Source organism: Schistocerca serialis, chromosome 4, assembly GCF_023864345.2.
Source record: "Schistocerca serialis cubense isolate TAMUIC-IGC-003099 chromosome 4, iqSchSeri2.2, whole genome shotgun sequence".
NCBI classification, from domain to species: Eukaryota; Metazoa; Arthropoda; class Insecta; order Orthoptera; family Acrididae; genus Schistocerca; species Schistocerca serialis.
In genome coordinates this window covers 408455538-408478156 of record NC_064641.1, presented here as the reverse complement: position 1 = coordinate 408478156, position 22619 = coordinate 408455538, and the positions used below count along the sequence as shown (strand labels likewise).

Below are 22619 nucleotides of genomic sequence, written 5' to 3'. Positions count from 1 at the left end.
TACCGACAACTATTTGCCAACTATTTACGCAGTGTCTTCGATAACCCCCCTCACAGTTGGGGAGTACCGGGCAGAGGATGACCGCCGTTATGGAGCTCCAAACGCTGCGAAATATTGTACCAATTTGGAACATGGAATCTGTACGCAGATGGGCCATGCACACGGAATGGCGTGTGGGATTTGGTTACGTTGTTTTTCTTTCTTTATTATCTATCACCACACTATTGGTTTCAAATTCTCTTTCATAGTTTAGAAGAGACTCTTGTTCTGTTGTTGCTACGGATGTACATCATAATTAAAAAAAAAAAAAGTTGGTAGAGCACTTGCCCGCGGAAGGCAAAGGCCCCGAGTTCGAGTCTCGGTCAGGCACACAGTTTTAATCTGCCAGGAAGTTTCATATCAGCGCACACTCCGCTGAAGAGTGAAAATCTCATTCTGGAAACATCCCCAGGCTGTGGCTACGCCATTTCTCCTCAATATCCTTTCTTTCAGGAGTGCTAGTTCTGCAAGGTTCGCAGGAGAGCTTCTGTAAGGTTTGGAATGTAGGAGACGAGATACTGGCAGAAGTAAAGCTGTGAGTACCGGGCGTGAGTCGTGCTTCGGTAGCTCAGTTGGTAGAGCACTTGCACACGAAAGGCTAAGGTCCCGAGTTCGAGTCTCGGTCGGGCACACAGTTTTAATCTGCCAGGAAGTTTCATATCAGCGCACACTCCGCTGCAGAGTGAAAATCTCATTCTGGAATCCAAAGAAATAGTGCAAATGAAATAAAATTACGTGCGTTAAGTGATTCAACGAATCAAAAAGACACTAAAGCTCGTAGTACAGTTCAGCGACTGAAACAATAACTGCATTGTTGGGCGATAGATCGTTCTCTCGTAGACGGCTGGATGCCCTGCTTTCAGCAAGAGTACCATTACATCTTCACTGCAGCTGAAAGGGTGTGCGACAAAAGTCATGCATGGATACGAAGAACCAATCTCATGACATTTAAAATAAGGAGAAACACGTTTCTGAGCTCTCAGAATAAGTGATCGCAGTGGTAATCTGAAGTCCAAATTGATGCCTCCCTGCTCCGTGATCTTAATATGTCTCTCGAGAACGATGTCACACTCTGTCTTCCACTGTAGAGACCCGTCACCATGCTCGCACACAGCAATGTGTTGCCCACAAAGTATAGATTTGGTGTCTGTTCACTCACACTTTCATTGCTGTTCCTTCGACGTCCAGCTTGTCCAACAGTGAGAATATATTGCAACCCTACCTTCCACCCTCACAGACTTGTTTTCCTTGATCATTCACTTTTCTTACTTCCTCTCAGTTTTTGTTGGTTGTCCATTTGTCCCTGTACTTTTTTCCCACGATTACAAGTATTGTTACTGGATCTGAAATTGTCGAAGACTGAGTATTTGATTATCCATTGGTACTTCCTTCGTTAGTGTAAGATAACGCTTACCTGGAAATCCGACAGAAGTCTCTGGCTTCTTTGACTTTTCATTTCAGATAAAATAATTCCAAGAACGAATATTTCACTCTGCAGAGGTATGTGAGCTGATATGAAACATACTACCAGATTAAAAGTATGTGCCGGCCCGGAACTCGAACCAGGATCTTTGATTTTTGTGGGTGCGTGTTCCACCGACTGAATTAACCAAGTAGGAGGAGCACTAAAGGCTAAAGTCTTCGACTAGACACTCAGACTTCCACACAGTTTTAATAAGCCAGTAAGTTTTATATTAGCGCAAAATTCGATGCAAAGTGAAATTTCTTTCTTTGAAATCCCCCAGCCTGTGGCTAAACCATATCTCCGCAATATCGTTTCTTCCAGGAGTGTTAGTCCTGCAAATGTCACAGAGGAACTTCCGTGAAGTTTGGAAGGTTTGAGATAAGGTTATGGCGGAAGCGGGGCTATGAGGATTGGTAGTCAATCTTACTTGGGTAGTTATGTCGGTAGAGCACTAGACCCTGGAAGGCAAAGGTCCTCCCATCTTAGATTAGTTTTATGTTGTCCCGCTACGTAACATCTCGTCTTCTACACTGAACAGAAGTATAGCAATTTCAGCCCATACCTGCCTCTCTTCTTTGACACTGATTTTGTCTATTATCATATATTTCGAAAAAAAATTATATTTCTTTGTCATCCATTGTGATTAATCCTCATTACACAACCTCTTGGTACCATCTCTAAGAAACATATTCCGCCACCTTCTGCTCTCATATCTTACGTTTTTACTGTTTTATCGATAAGTTAAGAGTCTTTCCTACGTTACCCATGTCAACTGGTTTTCGCTTTATGTCACAGTGCTCAGGACCAGTTGTCCGTCTTCATTATTTCTTGCCGGCCGGCGTGGCCGAGCGGTTCTAGGCTCTTTAGTCTGGAACCGCGCGACCGCTACGGTCGCAGGTTCGAATCCTGCCTCGGGCATGGATGTGTGTGATGTCCTTAACTTAGTTAGGTTTAAGTACTTCTAAGTTCTAGGGGACTGATGACCTCAGATCTTAAGTCCCATAATGCTCAGAGCCATTTGAACCATTATTTCTTCTTTATTACAATTAAATTCCATCGTTTACTCTCGACACATTTTTTTATGGTCTGCGTTGCAAACTCCAAGAATTTCGACTTGTTTCATTTTCGTATAAATTTTCAGTATCTCACTTAATCGTTTATTTGAAGTGTTCAGCATGCTAGTAATCACTGCTACGCTACGATCTGGATTTGTGTTCTCATCTGCATGCATCTCTATGTCTTTGTCTTTTCTTCTCTCTTATTATAGGCATAGAATGTTCCCTGCGACCAGAAGAAACACTGCAAAACTCTAGATGCTTTTCTACCCACTTTATTTCTTTCCCTGAACCCGTATCTAACTTTTCCATATAATTCCTCTCTTCAGCTTTACAGTTACTTAAGATTATCAAATGCTTATCGTCAATCACACATCTGATAAGTCCTTCAATTTAAAAAAAAAAGTGTTACCTGTTCCTTCATCAGCGTGTTTACTCGTATGGAAATCCGCAGCATGTTGGCTTCCTTTCTCGCCCTAGGAGAATAACTCCATCGTGATTCCACTCATAGTACCTCCATCTGTTACTTAGCATTCTGATATTAAGATTACCGACAGTTGTTACGTCTTTCTAGGCTGCTGTTGATCAACTTCGAAGTATCAGAGAAAATTCCTGGCCTTAAAATGTTCCCCTTTTGATAATCTTTCACTTCAGACCTTACATTTTTAGCGAACATTCAGACGTCCAACATAACAAGCATCTCTTCCTAGATCATTGGCCCTACTCGTGCCGTCCTTAATAACTCTGTCTTTCGCAGTCTCCACGTGTAAATACGTACGAACGGCGGTCAAGCTTACAATTACAGTGTTTTGCTATGGAAATTATTATCAAGATAACAATTTAGAAAATATATTAGGTACATATTTTAAGTGATTAAACTGTTCGTTTCTACATATATACGTCAGTACTCACTGTTCAGTCTTCTGAGATTACGAACTAAATCTCACAGAAAGAAGATGAGGCGTTGCGACTGACGACGCTACATGCCATAACACTGTCTTTTCTAAAAGTATGTGTACAGAACAGATTACAGAAAGTATAAGCATCAACTGTCAAAATGTTTGGACAATATAAAGTTATTGAATGATAACTATGGTGTTATTAGTGGGGAGAGGCAGTGTTCATATTTCTTATGCTCACGACTGGTTTACCTCGTTTGAGCCAATGACGTTTGCACGGTAGTTAAGAAGTGAGTGATAAGTTTACCACGTTATATTTGGTGTACAAATGCAGAGACTCTACACGAGGCGGCAGAAGCCATGGGATAGCGACATGAGCCGGCCGGGGTGGCCGAGCGGTTCTAGGCGCTGTAGTCTGGAACCGCGCGACCGCTACGGTCGCAGGTTCGAATCCTGCCTCGGGCATGGTTGTGTGTGATGTCCTTAGGTTAGTTAGGTTTAAGTAGATCAAAGTTCTGGGGGACTAATGATCTCAGAAGTTAAGTCCCATAGTGCTCGGAGCCATTTGAACAATTTTTTTTTTTTTATAGCGACATGCACAGACACAGATGACGGTAGTATCGCATACACAATATATAAAAGGGCAGTGCACTGGCGGAGCTATCATTTGAACTCAGATGATTCATGTGAAGAGTATGAGACGTAATTATGGGGGCACGATGAGTATTAACTGGCTTTGAACGAGGAGTGTTAGTTGGAACTAGACGCAAGGGACAATACATATCAGAAATCGCTACAGAATTCAATATTCTGAGACCCATAGTGTCAAAGGTGTGCCGAGAATACCACATTTCAGGCATTACCTCTCACGACGGACAACGACATGGCGACTTAACGTAAAATTTTATGGAAAATATTTGTTCATACAGTCTTTGTCGTAAAAAAGATGTCATTTTCCTTTATAATTCTGAGAACGTACATTCGGAGAATTATTAAGCAGTATATTACTTCTTCCCGTGTCTACCTCGTGAAGTGACCTTGATGCTGTAATTAAAGAAATTAGAGCCGAAATAAAGTCTTACGAGCAATCTTTCTTCCGAAACACAATTCGCAAATACGACAAAAAATGTGGAAATAATGGTGGTACTTGAAGTATTCCCTTCCAAGCACCATATTAGTTTGATACATATGTTATGAAAAACAAATCGCCGTTTACGTATTTCACTAACAAGAAACTACGAACGAACGAAATTATCCATGAGGATGACTGAATGCGTTAGTATGACTCTAGTAACTCACTATGAAGTGAATCATCAATTTCTGAAACGTGACTTCGATCTCAAAATGGAGCCCATAACAACGTTACGGCTTAGTTTATGGGTTTGAAAGAGACCGTTGAGGGTAATGCAAGCATAAATGACACCAAAGTAAATTAGTCAGGAAAACTGCAAAGAAATAGTAATGCATTCATTGTCAGTATCAGGTGTGATATAGCACATTTTTATGATTAAGTTCATTGGCAGGGTCACAACTACGCCTTGAGAAATCATGCACTCCAGAACTCGTTCCACGTGATTCCTGAGTACCACATAAAACTCGAAACGTATAGTAAAACAAGAAGCCCAGATACGTAACGGATGTGTCACTGCGCTGTCTTGAGCATCGAAGGAAGAAAGATTTGCCTTTATTGTCCTGTCGACAACCAAGTCATTAGATCTCACTTTGTACGATCATTGAAAAAGATATCGGCTGCGTTCGTGCAAAAGATTTGTCCCGGAATTCATCTTGATCGATCTGCGGAAACCATGTAAGATCTAAGACTAGATGGGTGGGCGGGGATTTGATCGACGCTCCTCCATAATGCAAATTCAGTTTCGTAGCCAATACACCACCTCAGATTGCCGGATATTGATATTACTGCAATATTCTGGGAAAAAGACAGTCAGTTACCTACAGACACTTGTAATCAATAAAATAATTTAAAATGACAGTGTACTGTTTGCCGATATTATTATAATCTACTAGGTAAGTATATCTATGACTACTGTAAACGGAAACACTCACAGATAATTAAATGTCAACAATCAATGTATATCTATGTTTGCCACACTGAATACTGTGTTGTTTTTTGTACATATTGATAAAATTTTGTTTCAGAATGTTTACGTCTACAAAGTTGAGAACGATTACAGCAGTCCAAAAGCTTAGGCTGTTCGAATAGAATTTAGGAACATAATTATCTATTATATATATTCACTTAAAGTGTAAAGTATAATATATTCATTTAAAGTAGTAAAGGAGTTTTGCTATTTGGGGAACAAAATAACTGATAATGGTGGAAATAGACAGAATATAAAATGTAGACTGGCAATGGGGAGGAAAGCGTTTCTGAAGAAGAGAAATTTGTTAACATCGTGTATAAATTTAACTGTCAGAAAGTCGTTTCTGAAAGTGTTTGTATGGAGTGTAGCCATGTATGGAAATGAAACATGGACGATAAATAGTTTGGACCAGAAGAGAATAGAAGCTTTCGAAATGTGGTGCTACAGAAGAATGCTGAAGATTAGATTGGTAGATCACATAACTAATTAGGAGGTATTGAATAGAATTGAGGAGAAGAGGAGTTCGTGGCACAACTTGACTAGAAGAAGGGATCGGTTGGTAGGACATGTTCTGAGGCATCAAGGGATCACCAATTTAGTACTGGAGGGCAGCGTGGAGGGTAAAAATCGTAGAGGGAGACCAAGAGATGAATACACTAAGCAGATTCAGAAGGATGTAGGCTGCAGTAGGTACTGGGAGATGAAGAAGCTTGCACAGGATAGAGTAGCATGGAGAGCCGCATCAAACCATTCCTAGGAGTGAAGACCACAACAGCAACAACAATATATTCACGAAGGGCTATGTGCTTACCATCACCGTGTTCACTCACAGAGATAGAAAAAACTGAATTCTGTGAAAGATTGTACGCTGAGAACCTCAAGAGAGGCTTTGATGCTTTCTCTTAGAAACCAAATTTTATAAAAAGTGAACGCGTTCATGGAACATGTATGGAATTTCTCTAGAAATTTTTGATTTTAATGCATATAATTTGTAGATAATTTCTGTTGCAAATACTATCCATTATATAAAAAAAACGCAATTTGTACGACAGATCTACAATATAAACCATGAGCGTACTTTGACCACTTTTTGGCAGACACGAGGAGTAATGTTATCGTTCTGGGAGCTATTGTAAGATGGACCAGGAGGCAAGAAGTTAGATTACAGTCCATGAAAAAATTAACTCTCGTTGTAGCTTATCATTTAGAAATCACTAGAACTACTCTAAGTAGTGTGGTGAGTGGCAGCTAGTTCTAAATGGAGAAAAATGTCAGTTTATGCAAACCAGTAGGAACAAGAAACCGTATGTTCGAATACAGCGTTGGTAGTATGCTGCCTGACAAGGACTCGTGTATTAATTATTTAGACGTAACTTCGCGAAGCGAAATAAAATGTAACGAGCATATTATGACTGTAGCAGGGAAGGGGAATGATCGACTTCGGTTTACTGTGAGAATTTTAGGAAATTGTGGTTCATCTGCAAAGGAGACTCCATATAAGGCACTAGTATGAACCATTCTTGAGTACTGATCGAGTGTTTGGGATACAAAGCAGGAATGATTACAGGAAGACATTGAAGCATTTCAGATGAAGGCTACTGGATTTTTTACCAGTAGGTTCGAACAACCAGCAAATATTACAGAGCTGCTTCGGAAACTGAAATTGGAATTCGCTGAGATAAGGCGACGTTTTTTTCTGGGAATACTAGCGGAAAAAATTTAGAGAACCGGTTTTTGAAGATGACTGCAGAACGATTCTACTGTCGCCAACATTCATTTCGCGTAAGGACCACGAGGATGAGATATGAGAAATTACAGTTTGTATGGAGGCACATACATAATCATTTTGCCATCGCTCTCTTTGCGAGTATAACAGGTAAGAAAATGACGAGTAATGATGCAGGGCATCCTCCGCCATGCACCGCACGATGGCTTGCGGAGTATGTATGCAGATGTAGATGTAGATATAGAGCCGTTCCGCGAACATAGTCTAATCAGAATAACTGCGCTACTGAAAAAGCCTTTAATGTGACTAGAAATTTTATTTTTTTATACTTGCATGGGATCAAATGGGCTTAAGACGTCCCTTGCAAATGATTATGCGTCCAACGAAGACATGTGTGTAAAAATGTATCCTTTCTCTGTTGCCCGTAACGTGGTATCAATACAATGTACTAAGACGCAAGGATTTCTGCAGATCCTGAAGGTGAATTTTTAATGAAACAAGTGTATGACAAACCTCTTGCGTCACGAGCTACGGATGTTTCTTCGGCATCGTCGTTGCTGGCACCTCTCTCGGTCGTCGATATTGTTGTTCTGTCGCTGAACACCGGAGAACTGTTTTCCTGAAGACTGCGGCCCATCAGTCCATCGCTGTTCCCGGAGCGGTCGTCACAGTTCAGTCTACCAAAGAGACACGGCACATCCACGACCTCGTTTTCCGTTGCGTCAACTTCAGACGCGCTGAAGGCGATAATCGGTGAGTTGTTAGCAGACTTCAGCAACAACACAACAGTCAGTACCGAGACATACTGAACACTATGGTGCATGATTCAAACGTAACTGTGTTTTGGTGGTTTTTTTAAAAAAAGATGCCGGTGTTTTTGTAAGCTACATACAGCAAGCGGTGTCGCGTGGGTCTCGCTGTGAGGATCTGCGTCTGTGTTGTGGGACGCGGCGGCAGACGCGTGTATCTTTTATGGCAGTCACACAGCAGCAGCCAACCCTGGCGGCGGCAGAGCGTTGGAGAAGTCTGCAAGCCCAGCACGCGTAACGAACTTCCTCCCCCGCCCCCCTGCCTCCATGCCTGTGTTTCTGTGAGGAATGGTCGAAAAATATAACGTGTTAATTGGCTAGTGGAAGGAAGCACGCGCTATTGACTCCCGGCTATCGCGTGCGCACGGAGGCACTGACGGTTCCGCACGGGTTTTCAGAGCGTGCCTAGAAAACACGTGACTGTTGCTCTAAGGGCGGGCGCCTTCTTGTTGTTGCGCGTAATGCGACGCCTATTTATTAGCCGTAGTTTAATCGTTTAGTATCCATCATCACATTGCAAGTACACAAGATGTCTATGTGGCGGGATGTAAGGGTACAGATATCGATCCTGTACTTCACGGATCGAATCTACCCTTTGTAGCTTTTCCGAATAAAAAAAAGATACGTCGTAATCTAAACCTGTATTGGTTTCCTATCTTTAACTCTTTGTTACTGTGCTATTGTCCTGAACTATGCAAGTGGTGTAATTATGAATATACTACCTGGTAAAGTAATTTGCCAAGCTATCAGAAATTGAATAACTATATATTAGTACTGCAGTTAGCTTCTATTAAATTAATTAGAGAACTAAAACTGTAAACTAAAGAAACGATCCTGTGTGAGTCTGTATTACGTAGTGCAGTGATCAGTGTTACTATGTGCTACGTCGCAATATGTGACTAGCAAATTCAACACACAAAACTAACAGAATAAAAGATGCTACATAAAATTACCAATCAAATTTTGGAGAAAAAAAACTAAACTGTTTCTATTAAAAAGTCTTGTCAATTTACTAGCGTGAACTGCCTAAACAAATTTCCAAACGCTGCGTGATACACACACGAATATAATACTGAACTATGAGAATAAAATGGAAATATCATATGGTGGCAATGGCCGGGAGTTCCCAAGCGGCAAGTTCGGCCGCCAAGTGCAAGTCTTATTGAGTGCGACGCCACATTGGGCGACTTACGCGTATACAATGGGGAAGAAATGATGATGAGGGCAGCACAACACCCAATCCCTGAGGGAAGAAAATCTCCCACTCCAGCCAGGAACCGAACCTTTTTCTTTTTCTTTTAGTAAAGGAAAACCTTAATTTTTTATGAGTAGTTGGTGCTTTTCACTAAGTAATACTTGTATCCTAAACAATATAGTACAAATAATGAAATGTATATAGATGCCATGAAACGCCGCTTAACGGAAATAGCTGTTTTTTTTCCTCACAAATACACCTTTAGGAGCACTGGTAGTACTATTGAACGTACTTTTTACGCTGATTTTGGTGTGAGCATGACAGAGGTTTAGTGGGATGCACTTTGCAACACAGATTTCATTGACCAGAAACACTTTAGAAACTATACTTGACTATTTCAGGCGAGAGGAGAAACACTTTCCCTTTTATGGTGCACTTATTCAGTTTCACTGCACACTTTCTTCTTGTGGTGAGTGTGGTGATGTGGCTGGTGGCAATGCTAAGGGTCACAGGCTGGGGAGGACTTCGCCGATTGCTGCCTGCAGTGGAATTTGCAGGAAGTTTTTGAAGTTCTCGCGGTAACGTCTCTGCTGCTGGGCCGTCTTGTTTTCCGCCCATGGGTCCATCAGGAAGGCCAGATGGACGGTCTGCCTCCTCGCTACGATGGCGTGTGCCGTCATGGCGAGGCTCCAGAGAGTCGCCAGTCGCTTGGGTCGTGGAAATGGGTTGGAGTCTCGGGCGGTGATTTCTTCCACTGTGATGGCTTCCCGGCGCCGTTCTGTTGATGTGGGCCACCATCTGCTGGCATGCTTCCCCTCGGGCGTGGCATTCCAACGCACTGGCCGTTCAGCTAATGGGGCAGACGCTGTGAGAATAAAACTGTTTGCATAAGAAATAAGATCTGAAATGAACTTTACCTCATATGACCCTGACATAAGTTTTGAAACGAATTTTGAGTGGTTTCATTGTTTCATAACTGATGTAAGCAACCCGTTTGTATGTTGGTAGCGCTTTGGATTGTGTTAATATCGCTGCGCCCTCGGCAAGAGATTCTGTGGTTGGACGGACTAGCAGTTAGCGAGTGGATATGGAAGTGTAAGCACTGACACTTTTAGTGGAGACTATGTGTTGGTAGGACATGCGTTGTAAAGTGAGATGAAATGGTGTGTTTATAAGAAAGTACGCAAGGAAATGTATGATGGTGGATGTTGATAATGTTTGTGTAGTGGAATTATTGACAACTGAATAATTTTTGGAACTGGACGGCAAGTGAATAAGGTAAAGTTTTCTAAACACATCGTTTGCTATTCAACAAAAATCTTTCTTTTTTGTAACCATATGCCTCCTAGTTGTTAGAGTCTATAGTAGTTAGAATCTTTTTATTTAGCTGCCTGTTGTTGCTACTTGCTGTAATTGCTGTAGATCGTGTTACGAAGATTTTCTGTGAGGTAAGTGACTTATGAAAAAGAATGGGGTTTCCACTGACGGGATTCGTAATTGAAATGAGTTTAGGCAATTAACAGAGTTGGAGGTAGTTTCATATTTCTTTAATTCCATATTTTTTTGAATCTGTGTTATTGTTAGGATTTCTTGAAGTTCAGGGCCATTCTTTTGTGTTAATTATTGGAAGTCATATTGTCAATGTTTAGCAGTCAGATTGCATTGGGCTTGTATATTGTGGGTAATAAATGAATAGGTTAAGTTTGAGTTGTCTTTGTCAGGGAAAATTCTGTAGGTCAGTGTTAAATAAGAAAATAATTATAGAGGTAATTTCAATATAAAACTTCGTCCGAACTGGCCTCTGATAGCCCAGCGGTAACGACCGTCCGCTTTGTCATCCTCAGGATGGCGTCACTGCATGCGGATATGCACTCATGCTCACAAATTAAGGATAATGCTGATACGTGGTGAAACAACGTTCTGGTGGACGGTTTGCTGGTTTATATCACCTCAGGGTATGACCATGAGGTGTATTTGACCTCCGGTAGTCGCACGGTGGCGCTGGCAGCAGTCAACATACTCAGAGGTGTGTTGGTGCATGTCAGAATATGGTGCTGCGAGTAAGTGTGCAGACGTTTTCAGACGTGCTGATGCTGACTGAGTGTTGAAAATGGCTCAAAGAACATTTAGTGATGACGTTATTATGGGCAGAATAGTAGAGCGACTGGAGGCTGGTCAAACACAGCAGATCGTAGCACGTGTTCTCCGTGTGCAACAAAGTGTGATCTCAAGATTATGGCAACGATTCCAGCAGACAGGAAACGTGTCCAGATGCAACAGTACGGGACGGCACAGTGTACAACACCACAAGAAGACCGGTATCTTACCAGTAGTGCCCGCAGATGGCCACGGAGTACGGCAGGTAGCCTTGCTCGGAGCCTTACCGCATCCACTGGAACAGTTGTCTCCAGACACACTGTCTACAGACATGGTGTATTTACCCGGAGACGTGCAAGGTAAAGTCCACTGAACCCTGGTCAAAGGAGAGACCGTAAAGCCTGGTGTCAAGAACATACTTAAAAAAATGGTTCAAATGGCTCTAACCAGTATGGGACTAACATCTGAGGTCATCAGTCTCCTAGACTTAGAACTACTTAAACATAACTAAGGACGTCACACACATCCATGCCGAGGCAGGATTCGAACCTGCGACCATAGCGGCAGCACAGTTCCGGACTGAAGCGCCTAGAACCGCTCGGCCACAGCGGCCCGTCAAGAACACAGTACATGGTCATTGGAACAGTGGTCCCACCTTATGTTCACGGACGAGTCCAGGTATAGTCTGAACAGAGATTCTCGCCGTCTTTTCATCTGGCGTGAACTAGGAACCAGATACCAACCCATTAATGTCCTTGAAAGGGACTTGTATGGAGGTCGTGGTTTGATGGTGTGGGGTGCGATTATGATTGGTGCACGTAAACCCCTGCATGTCTTTGACAGAGGAACTGTAACTGGGCAGGTGTATCGGGACGTCATTTTGCTCTAGTATGTCCGCCTTTTCAGGGGTGCAGTGGGTCCCAATTTCCTCCTGATGGATGATAACGCACTGCCCCACCGAGCTGCCATCGTGGAGGAGTACCTTGTAACGGAAGATATCATGCGAATGGAGTGGCCTGCCTATTCTCCAGACCTAAACCCCATCGACCATGTCTGTGATGCTCTCGGTCGACGTATCGCTGCATGACACTTCAGGAGCTTCGACAGGTACTGGTGCAAGAATGGGAGACTAAACCCCAGCAGCTGCTCGACCACCTGATGCAGAGTATGCCAATCCGTTGTGCGGCATGTGTACGTGTGCATGGTGATCATATCCCATATTGATGGCGGGGTACAAACATGGGCAGAAAACAGTGGCGTTTTGTAGCACATGTGTTTTGGGACGGTTTTCTCAACTTATCACCAATACTGTGGACTTACAGATCTGTGTCGTGTGTATTCCCTATGTGCCTATGCTATTAGCGCCAGTTTTGTGTAGTGCCGCGTTGTGTGGCACCACATTCTGCAATTATCCTTAATTTATGAGCATGAGTGTAGAAGAGCATCTCGTCAGCACATCGCTCTCCCTCGTTTTCGTGACCGGAGCAGCTATTTCTCAAACAATTAGCTCCGCAATTGGCCTCAGAAGGACTGAGTGCGCCTCACTTGCCAACAGCGCTCGACAGAGCTGGACTGTCACCCATCAAAGTGCTAGCCAAGCCAGACAGCGCTTAACTTCAGTGATCTGAAGGGGACCAGTGTTACCAAGCGGGAAGGCTGCTGGCGATGCAAAACTTACCCTAATAAATTTATACGGCTTGTCTGCGGCTACAGGAACTCGATACTGCTCGAAGAGATGAACACAAATAAAATACAGCTCAGCGGCAAGTTAGTTGAAAGGAGAGGAGATCTTGCACAATGAAATACGAGGACATGCAACTGTTCTTATGTAGATCATGTTTTGACTTTAGCCAATGTACTCCTCAGAGTTCAATGCGAAAACACGCATAATAATTTTTTAAAAAATCTTTCGCGCGGGGACGGCGGAATTTCATCTTGCTAAATGATTGAAAAAATTTAATTTTAAAAAAAACTGTATTGCGAAAACTAAAACTCATCTTTTGAGAAGTACAATGATCTTTACAAAAGTTACTTTTTATAAGAAACTCTGCCATGAAATAAATATTATTAAATGAGTAAAGGAAAGGTAAACTATAGCCCTTGAATGGATTTCAAGTGAAAAGATAACTTTGCTCAATCACGTTTGAGGCATCGTGGCTCTCTCGTTATCGACTCTTCACCTAAGTGCAGGGTTTCTCTACGAAGGCGTGGTAAACGGGTGCTCTCTCGTTCTGGCGGCGGCTGAGGGAAGCTAAGAATTAGGCCCCGTCGCAGTGAAGAAGAGAGTAGGCAATCGTCACGGAGAGAAATGGATCGCTCCGTGGTTCACAGAGAGAGAGAGAGAGAGAGAGAGAGAGAGAGAGAGAGAGAGAGAGAGACAGACAGACAGACAGACAGACAGAGTGCAGTTGGTACCTTACGCCACTGAAGGAATGCTGTTGATTTCAGTAAGATTGTCACATGTGAAGCCGAAGCCACGCGTTTAGGTGCTGGTGATTGCCTCTGTTTCTAGTGGCATATACTTTCACCTGCGTAGTTACAACCGCAGTGGGTTTGTCTCTAACATGATCGCAACATTTTGAATAGACCGATAGTTGTATGTTACGACGGGAAAACGAAGTGAGTTTTCAGTTAGTCTATTCCCGAGCAGTGACGTCATGTGATTTGTAACAGTATAAATTTCTGCTTGTCATATGCTGTCATTTATATGTTATATTTTACGAATTCGTTAGTTTAAGTGTTTTTTTTCCTCTGGAGTCTTGATTTAGTTGTTGCAGGCTATTTTGTGCAGCGAGAAGCAAGTGATATATTTGTTAATCTCTCGTTCCTCCTCAGGAGCTTAAAATGTTTGACTACGGTCTCTCCTTTTGTGGACAGTTATCGTGTGTAACATTCAACATAACGGTTTAAGTGTGTATGCATTCAATTACCAGAAGTTCATACATAAATTTGGCATTAGTGTGACTCCGAAATAAGCCAGGATAATAATCAGATCTGGTCACTTAAGTGTTTTTAAAGTTTGGTTTTTAATTATGTTTGTATTGATAAATGATTGCCAATTTGTACTTTATTAGCCAATTAGTCTCATCTGGGGTTATATTTAATGTTCTATTCCTCCCCCCTTAGCTTGGAAGTAGCCTTTCTTATTAAGTATAATGTGGTTCTTGTGTGTCCGTGTAAATACTTAATGTTTCTCAGGTGTCAGTTTGGATTTTGATCGGTTACAAGTCAGTGGATCAGGATGGCCTCAAGTGCTGAATCGTATGATAAATTGTCTAGTGGATTCTCGTTTGTTACATCTGATCTTTGTATGCTAGCTTTAACCTTGTTATTTCAGTGTACTGACCGGTGGTTTGTGTTGTGGTGACAGAAGAGCCAACACCGTGTTACGAGAGGAGGTCGAAATGCACGCGTTTTAGCTCACGCAGGCTGGCGTGAGGAGGGAAGAACTATACTGACGTGAGGTCTGGAACATGACAAGGAATTAGTATTCAGAAAGCGGACGTAATTAGTTTGATACTTAACTTTAATTCATTAATGAAGAACGTCGCTCTTGACGGTACGTGATTCACATTATCAGTTCAGAATACATTCTTGAAGAATATGGCGCCTTGCTAGGTCGTAGCAAATGACGTAGCTGAAGGCTATGCTAAACTGTCGTCTCTGCAAATGAGAGCGTATGTAGACAGTGAACCATCGCTAGCAAAGTCGTCTGTACATGTGAGGCGAGTGCTAGGGAGTCTCTCTAGACTAGACCTGCTGTGTGGCGGCGCTCGGTCTGCAATCACTGATAGTGACGACACGCGGGTCCGACGTATAGTAACGGACCGCGGCCGATTTAAAGGCTACCACAAAGCAAGTGTGGTGTCTGGCGATGACACCACGGTTTGTATGCCAGGTATCAGCCTCACCATTACAATGGTCCTATCTCGGACTGCCCCCCCCCCCCCCATGAACCATGGACCTTGCCGTTGGTGGGGAGGCTTGCGTGCCTCAGCGATACAGATGGCCTTACCGTAGGTGCAACCACAACGGAGGGGTATCTGTTGAGAGGCCAGACAAACGTGTGGTTCCTGAAGAGGGGCAGCAGCCTTTTCAGTAGTTGCAGGGGCAACAGTCTGGATGATTGACTGATCTGGCCTTGTAACATTAACCAAAACGGCCTTGCTGTGCTGGTACTGCCAACGGCTGAAAGCAAGGGGAAACTACAGCCGTAATTTTTCCCGAGGACATGCAGCTTTACTGTAGCATGGAGAGCTGCATCAAACCAGTCCCAGGACTGAAGATCACAACAACAACAACAATCTCGGACTGATGGTTGCGCATCGCATCAGCAACATTCTCTGAGCATTTACTATCTTGTTTGATCTTTCGTGGCGGTCGAACGGAATTTTGCTACCACGCGGACTAGTTGTGCCCACGCTGGAGTTTCCGTGGTCCTGTGTTCGGTCGCGGCACTTGGGACTAACCCATGCCGTATCGTCCAGCGGTGCCGGGACAGAAGTTGCTTACCGGATCTTTCCCAGATAATTTGTCATCAGCCACTAGAGTCCAAACATCCGAAGGGTACGCTGGTCCTAAACTATTTAGAGATCAGTTTTTAACTTGGCCATTAGCTTGTATACCTTTAATGGCGTCACTGTCTACCTTGTTCTTCCTGTACATTAAAATTCCCTTTGTGGGAGCAGTATTGGTGATCTTGTTACTCTGCTCATTAATGGAAATGTAATATCCATATACTGCTGAGTGTTTGTATAACGGAAATAGCTCGGTCTTGCTGCATATGTTAAGTTTAGACCCTGCTTTTTTTCTGTCTTGGGTAGAGGCCTTAAGGTCTGCTTTTTATGATAAAATTCAGTTCCAGGTGCTTATCGAAGATTAAATTAACATTATAATTATAGTTGACTAATTGTGTTCTTTTCATTTGGATTTAAATGTCTTCCCTGTTAACTGATTTTTTTCTTAACATACAGCATGCGAAATCTCTGTCTGTAGTTATTAAAATTGTAAAACTGTTTGGTGACCATTTTCCCAAAGATATTTAATCGCTGGGTAAATTTTCAAATTTAATGGTGAATAAAACTGTGTAACAAAAAGATGAATGAAAGTCTGTAAACCCATGGTCCAGTTTTTCTCGAAATGTCCAGCAGTCACCGTTCAGTGTTTGAACAATGAAACTAACTAACCGCAACCAATCAAGAATATTCCATTAGAACCTTCTGTTATTCAAACACATCATAAGTACGTGCAAGCAAGCAGTGCAGCAACAACATTATCTCAAGTCTTTATTTATCAAATTAATCTTTACCAAAACATATTCCAAAATTCATCTTCCTCTGTATTTTTGTCTCTGTTCTCTGCAAACTATTGTTGAAATTGCTGTATTGGGCCGGCTGCTGTGGCCGAGCGGTTCTAGGTGCTTCAGTCCGAAGCCGCGCTGTTGCTATGGTCGCAGGTTCGAATCCTACCTCGGGCATGGATGTGTGTGATGTCCTTAGGTTAGTTAGTGTAATTAGTTCTAAGTCTAGGAGACTGATGACCTCAGATGTCAAGTCCCATAGTGCTTAGAATCATTTGAACCATTTTTGTTGTATTGGAGTACAAGTACATCACTAAAATATTTGATAGTTTGGAGGTTTCTCACTTTTTGTTTCAGTAAATGAACAAGTTATTCCAAAAAGGTGCCATTAGATCATGCCTTAGGCTGAAACTTCCTGGCAGATTAAAACTGTGTGCCCGACCGAAACTCGAACTCGGGACCTTTGCCTTTCGCGGGCAAGTGCTCTACCAACTGAGCTACCGAAGCATGACTCACGCCCGGCACTCACAGCTATACTTCTGCCAGTACCTCGTCTCCTACCTTCCAAACTTTACAGAAGCTCTCCTGCGAACCTTGCAGAACTAGCACTCCTGAAAGAAGGGATATTGCGGAGACATGGCTTAGCCACAGCCTGGGGGATGTGTCCAGAATGAGAGCTTCTGTAAAGTTTGGAAGGTAGGAGACGAGGTACTGGCAGAAGTAAAGCTGTGAGTAGCGGGTTTGAGTCGTGCTTCGGTAGCTCAGTTGGTAGAGCACTTGCCCGCGAAAGGCAAAGGTCCCGAGTTCGAGTCTCGGTCGGGCACACAGTGTTAATCTGCCAGGAAGTTTCATATCAGCGCACACTCCGCTGCAGAGTGAAAATCTCATTCTGGATTCATGCCTTAGGCTGTCTCAAATTATGGAGTACCTTCTGCACCGTATTTGCTTACAACCGTACTGACAATGATAATCTACACAGAAACTGTACTGCTTTCCCGGAGAAAACCTTGGACAGCATTTTGGACAAGAAATGTTCAATTTTCTGCTGAATTGAGATTTTAAACACGAGTTTTGAGATACTCGTAACGTGTTTAACTGTTCGAAACACTGTAATGGATGGTCAGATAAAATTGTTTTAATACCATCCCTGAGAAAAAAATTACATATTGGCTGCTGTTTGGTTTCATATGGTCGATTCACTATTTGCACTCCACAGTTTCTTCAGGACCGGTGTCATTGTGAAAACTACCAAAGCGTGTATGAAGTACATTTCTTCATGGTAAGTTCTCACATTGATACAAAATGAAAGGTGTCTTTAGTACTGCACCGAGGAGCCAATAGTGATACTCCAATTTGTTCTGACTTCAAAATATTTCTTGGCCATGCTTGTTACGATAGCCGAAAAACAATTTTTTCAAACTGTTCAGCAACAGTTGTTTTAGTTTCTCAATTTTCGGCAGGAACACAGTCCTTCATGCCAGGGAAGAACTTGTTGAACTCATTATTCTAAAGACATTAAAGTTATTGACCTCTTACTCCGTCAAAAAGGTGTTATTCTTGCTTTTCCCATGGCGTTGCAAGCAAACTTTTTCACTTTTCAATGTTCTTGCTATTTAAGCTATCTCCTGAGACATATAAAACTCGGCTGATATACTTTTTAATGGACCTGTTCCTTGGTGCACCCTTCGTCTAGGGGCAGTCTCGCCGCGTCAGCCGTGCGATGCGGACGTATGCTGAGTTTCGTGCGCCGCGGTCTGCTGTGCTTCGGGTGGTAAGTCGCTGTGCTTCTTGCAGAGTTGCATAAATTCTACGCTTATTGAAATTTGAAATATGATACCGTGATGGACCACTTGAAAAGAAAAGATACTTTGAAATTATCGTTTGATCGTAAGTACGCCCGACCTAAAATACGCGAAATCGAAGATTGGTCGGAATACGAAGTGAAACTTTATTCAGAGGATGTCATTTGTCAAAATGATGAATGCTGACTTACGCTACAAAATAGTTGAGTCTTGTGGAGGAATCTTGAAGTTTAAACATTGTGGTGGAAACGTAGGCGAAGTCATCATAATACATGCAGGGTTTGGAATATGGACGATCAGGATATTCGAATTGCCATTCGAAGTACCAGCGGAACACATAAACGCAGTGATAGCGCCTTACGGGAGAGTTCTCAGTAATGTTACCGAATGGTGGTATCACGCACGCAAATTCCAAGTGCTCAACGGAGTGAGACAATTAAAGGTCGACTTGGACAAGCATGTACCATCGTACATCAGTGTCTCTGGATACCGAGGCATCGTTACATACGACAGCCAGCCGAGGACGTGCGATGCGTGCCACTCTCCCGGCCACGTCCGTTCTGAGTGGTTACAGCGGCGAGTGGCGCAGCTGCCGGCTGCCGAATCGCCGAGACTACCGGCTATGACTGCGTTGCCAGCGACCTAAGCTACGGCTGATCGCGGCCAAGTCCTGACCCAGAGCCCTAATGTGAACATGGAGAACCAGCCCACCCGAGAAGAAGCTCAGATTGCCACCACTGACACAACAGAAGCGAGACCACCCGAACAGCTGTAACGGTTTCAACACAGCAGACAACGAAAGATATTGGCAACCACCGTAAATTATCCGATTCCTCTGCTGTTGAGAATGATAGTATGCAAGAACCAATCCTGACTAAGCAACCTGATAGTGAACCGAATTCTCTACTGACACCATCATCCACTAAGATCACGGGTGACATTTTGGCTCGAAACACCACTCTCTCAGAAGATTTGAGGAATACTGAGAAAGACAACATCAGACAGCAGCCGGTGAAACCTAAACGGCAAAAACGAAAACAGAGCACTGAAGAACTGGAGCAAAAACTCTCACGTACCAAAAAAATTCTCAAAACAGATCCTAGTGGAAAGCATGACGTGGTAGACGTCGGAAAACCACACATCCCAAACACGAATGAGGACGTATATATGAACATCGCCCCGCCAATTGAAGAACAAATGGAAACGGTTAACCACCTGGACCTGATTAGATGATTGCATGGTCTGACGACACTGAACGCGATTAGTAGGACTACCGAAAGACGCAGGCGTATAAAATTGCTACGCTCTATGTAAACAGAATAGTTTCGGACGTAAAGTAACAATCTGTGAAGGACTACTTATATGCTGCCGATATTGACATAGCAATGATACAAGAGGTAGTTACGACGAAAATAGCGGATGTCTACGGATATGAGACAATCTTAAACAAAGACAATGAATGTGGAACCGAAATATTGTTCAAACACGGCATACCATGTACAGCACAAGCTATACTTGAATCTGGACGAGCCATAACTGCCAAAATATATGATCTACTTCTTGTTAATGTTTATGCTCCCTCTGGATCCAGCGGAAAACGAGCAAGGAGCAACCTGTTTCGGGACGAAATTGTCTCATTAAAAACGGATACTGGTTTGCACATAATTTTGGGTGGAGATTTTAACTGCGGATTGCGTCCAGAAGATCAAGTCTCGAACTTCAACATTTGCTGGGAGCTGTTGTTGTTAACTAATGGACTAGATATGACTGAAAGTTGATGCCGTGTTCGTCTGCACACCCGAGGATACACGTACGCATCCAGTAATTCGAGAATCAGACTAGACAGGCTGTATGTAACGAAAGGCTTTATCCATAATGTAATTGACTGCAAAATTAGGCCTCTTAACTTCTCAGATCACTGCACATGTCATATAACCGCGCAGCACTTTGAACAAAAAACATTCCTGGGAAGGGGCGTATGGCAGTTAAACGTGTCACTTTTGGAGGACGCAGAACTGAAACAGGAGATCCATGATACATGGCAGCGATGCCTTCGGACGCAATCCATATATCCAACACGCATCATGTGGTGGCTACAGTCTGCAAAATCGCAGATAAAAACATGAGTCGCACGATATGGTAGAATGAAAGCGTATTGGTGAAAACGCATCTTGGATTATCACTTTCTTTGCCTCCGCGAACGATATGATGACCCCATGGCATTAGTAGCAAACAGCTCTAGAATAAAGCAATAAAGCGCACAAAAGCAAGAATAACAGCGTTGGTAGGACAATCTCTAGAGGGGAAAAGAGTTCGACCGCGTTCTCCGATTGAACTGACGCAGGAGAATAAGTCCATATATCACGTGATCCGGGAAGCCATGACAGGTAAACAAAAGTTACTCCATACTCTCAATGATGAACAGGGGAACGAATACGATCAACAAGTCACAGTAAAAAACTACATGGTGCTACAGTATACAAATTTTTACGCCGCGTCGCCGAATGATCGATGGCAAATGAACCGCTTTTATCGTACATTCAACCCACGGTCCATCCGGCTCACACCGCCGACCTTGTAGCCAACATAACTGAGGAAGAAGTATTTAGCATAATCAAAGATTCGCCTACAATGAAATCGGCTGGTTTAGATGGCCTACCCATAGAATTTTATGCTTGCTTTTGGCACATCATAGGACCGGAGTTCACCGAAATATGCAATGAATTATTGGGAGCAAGCCGATGCCATCTCAGTTTACGGTAGGACTAATTGCCCTGATCCCCAAAAAACCACGTAACACTACGCTGAAGGATTTTCGACCACTAACGCTGCTCAGTTCCGACTATAAAATCTTCACCCGACTCATAAATAGTAGAATGAAGACGATGTTGCCGAAGGAATTTGGCCCTTATCAAATGAGTGCTGTCCCAGGGAGACCTATGTCTAAACATTATGTGAATATCGGGATATTATATATTTGTCGTGGCTATGTAAATGCAATGTTATTCTCAAGTTTTTAGACTTTGATAAGCCATTTGACCGCATCAACCACCACTTTCTATTAACTATAATGCAGCGGAAGGGATTCAGTGCTCATTTTATTCAGATCATACGCAAATTTATAGTCGGAACTTCCTCTCGAATCAAAATTAATGGCCAACTCGGTTCACCAGTCCCGATCAAGCAATCAGTGAGACAAGGCTGCCCCCTTTCTACGACGCTGTGCGCAATCGCCGTAGAACCGTTACTGTTAAACCTGTATCACAGGTTGCAACTCCTACAGGTGTTGGGTACAAAAACAGTGTCTCACACTTATGCTGATGACATCAGTGTAGCAGTTAACACGTAATCAGAAATTGAAATCGTTCAACAAATGATCCATGCTCAAGCCACTTCTTCTGGAACCAAGCTCAATGGATAGAAATCGAAAATTTTACCTGTCGGACTCCATATGGAGAACATTCAAATAACGTGGCTACAAAGGACAGAGAAGACGAACCAACCCACGAGAGATGACAGTTGCCAACTGGGACCATAAACTAAATATATTTAGGGCTACTCTCCGTGAACTCAAAACTAGAACGCTAAATCGGATGCAGAGAGCTCTCTTGATTAACAGCTATGCCCTAAGCAAAATATATCATATCGCAGCAGTGTTACCAGTACCCAAGGATATAGCGCACAAGCTTTTGGCTGCAGCGTATTGGTTCATCTGTAGCGGAAATATCTTTAAAGTCACCTTGACAACCATAGGGTCAACTCGCCCTGCTGGTGGTTTGGCCGTCAAAGACATCCAGAAACAATGCACTGCCATATATATATGGACCGTATCCGCAAAATACTGCAGACATCCCATCCGACAGTTACAAATACTTTATTCAACAGGTTAGCCCCAACGAGCAAAAAGGCTCCAGTCGATGTTGGTCGCATCAGTGCTCAACTCGACTAAGTCCGGACTTATTGCCTGGAAATGAGCTATATTCAAGATACTCCACAGCAGCTTAACACCAGAAAGACTTATTAACACCTCACAAGACACCATACGCAAAACCCCATGGAAGTGAAATATCCAGAGGTCAACTGGAGAAGCGTCTGGAAAAATATTAACAGTCCCACCCTCCACTCCAAAGT

General features: G+C 42.9%; 1 protein-coding gene across 1 annotated transcript in view; it reads right to left on the bottom strand.

The window, feature by feature from the left end:
• The window catches only part of LOC126474064 (uncharacterized), a 30927-nt gene extending 22723 nt beyond the window's left edge, over positions 1-8204 (bottom strand). Inside the window, exons 1-2 of the mRNA XM_050101474.1 lie at positions 8179-8204; positions 7800-8023 (exon numbers count right to left, since the gene is read on the bottom strand). Coding sequence (XP_049957431.1) covers positions 7800-7923 — 124 coding nt within the window. The 5' untranslated portion in view covers positions 7924-8023; positions 8179-8204. The remainder of the gene's footprint in view (positions 1-7799; positions 8024-8178) is intronic.
• Between the last annotated feature and the right edge of the window lie 14415 nt (positions 8205-22619).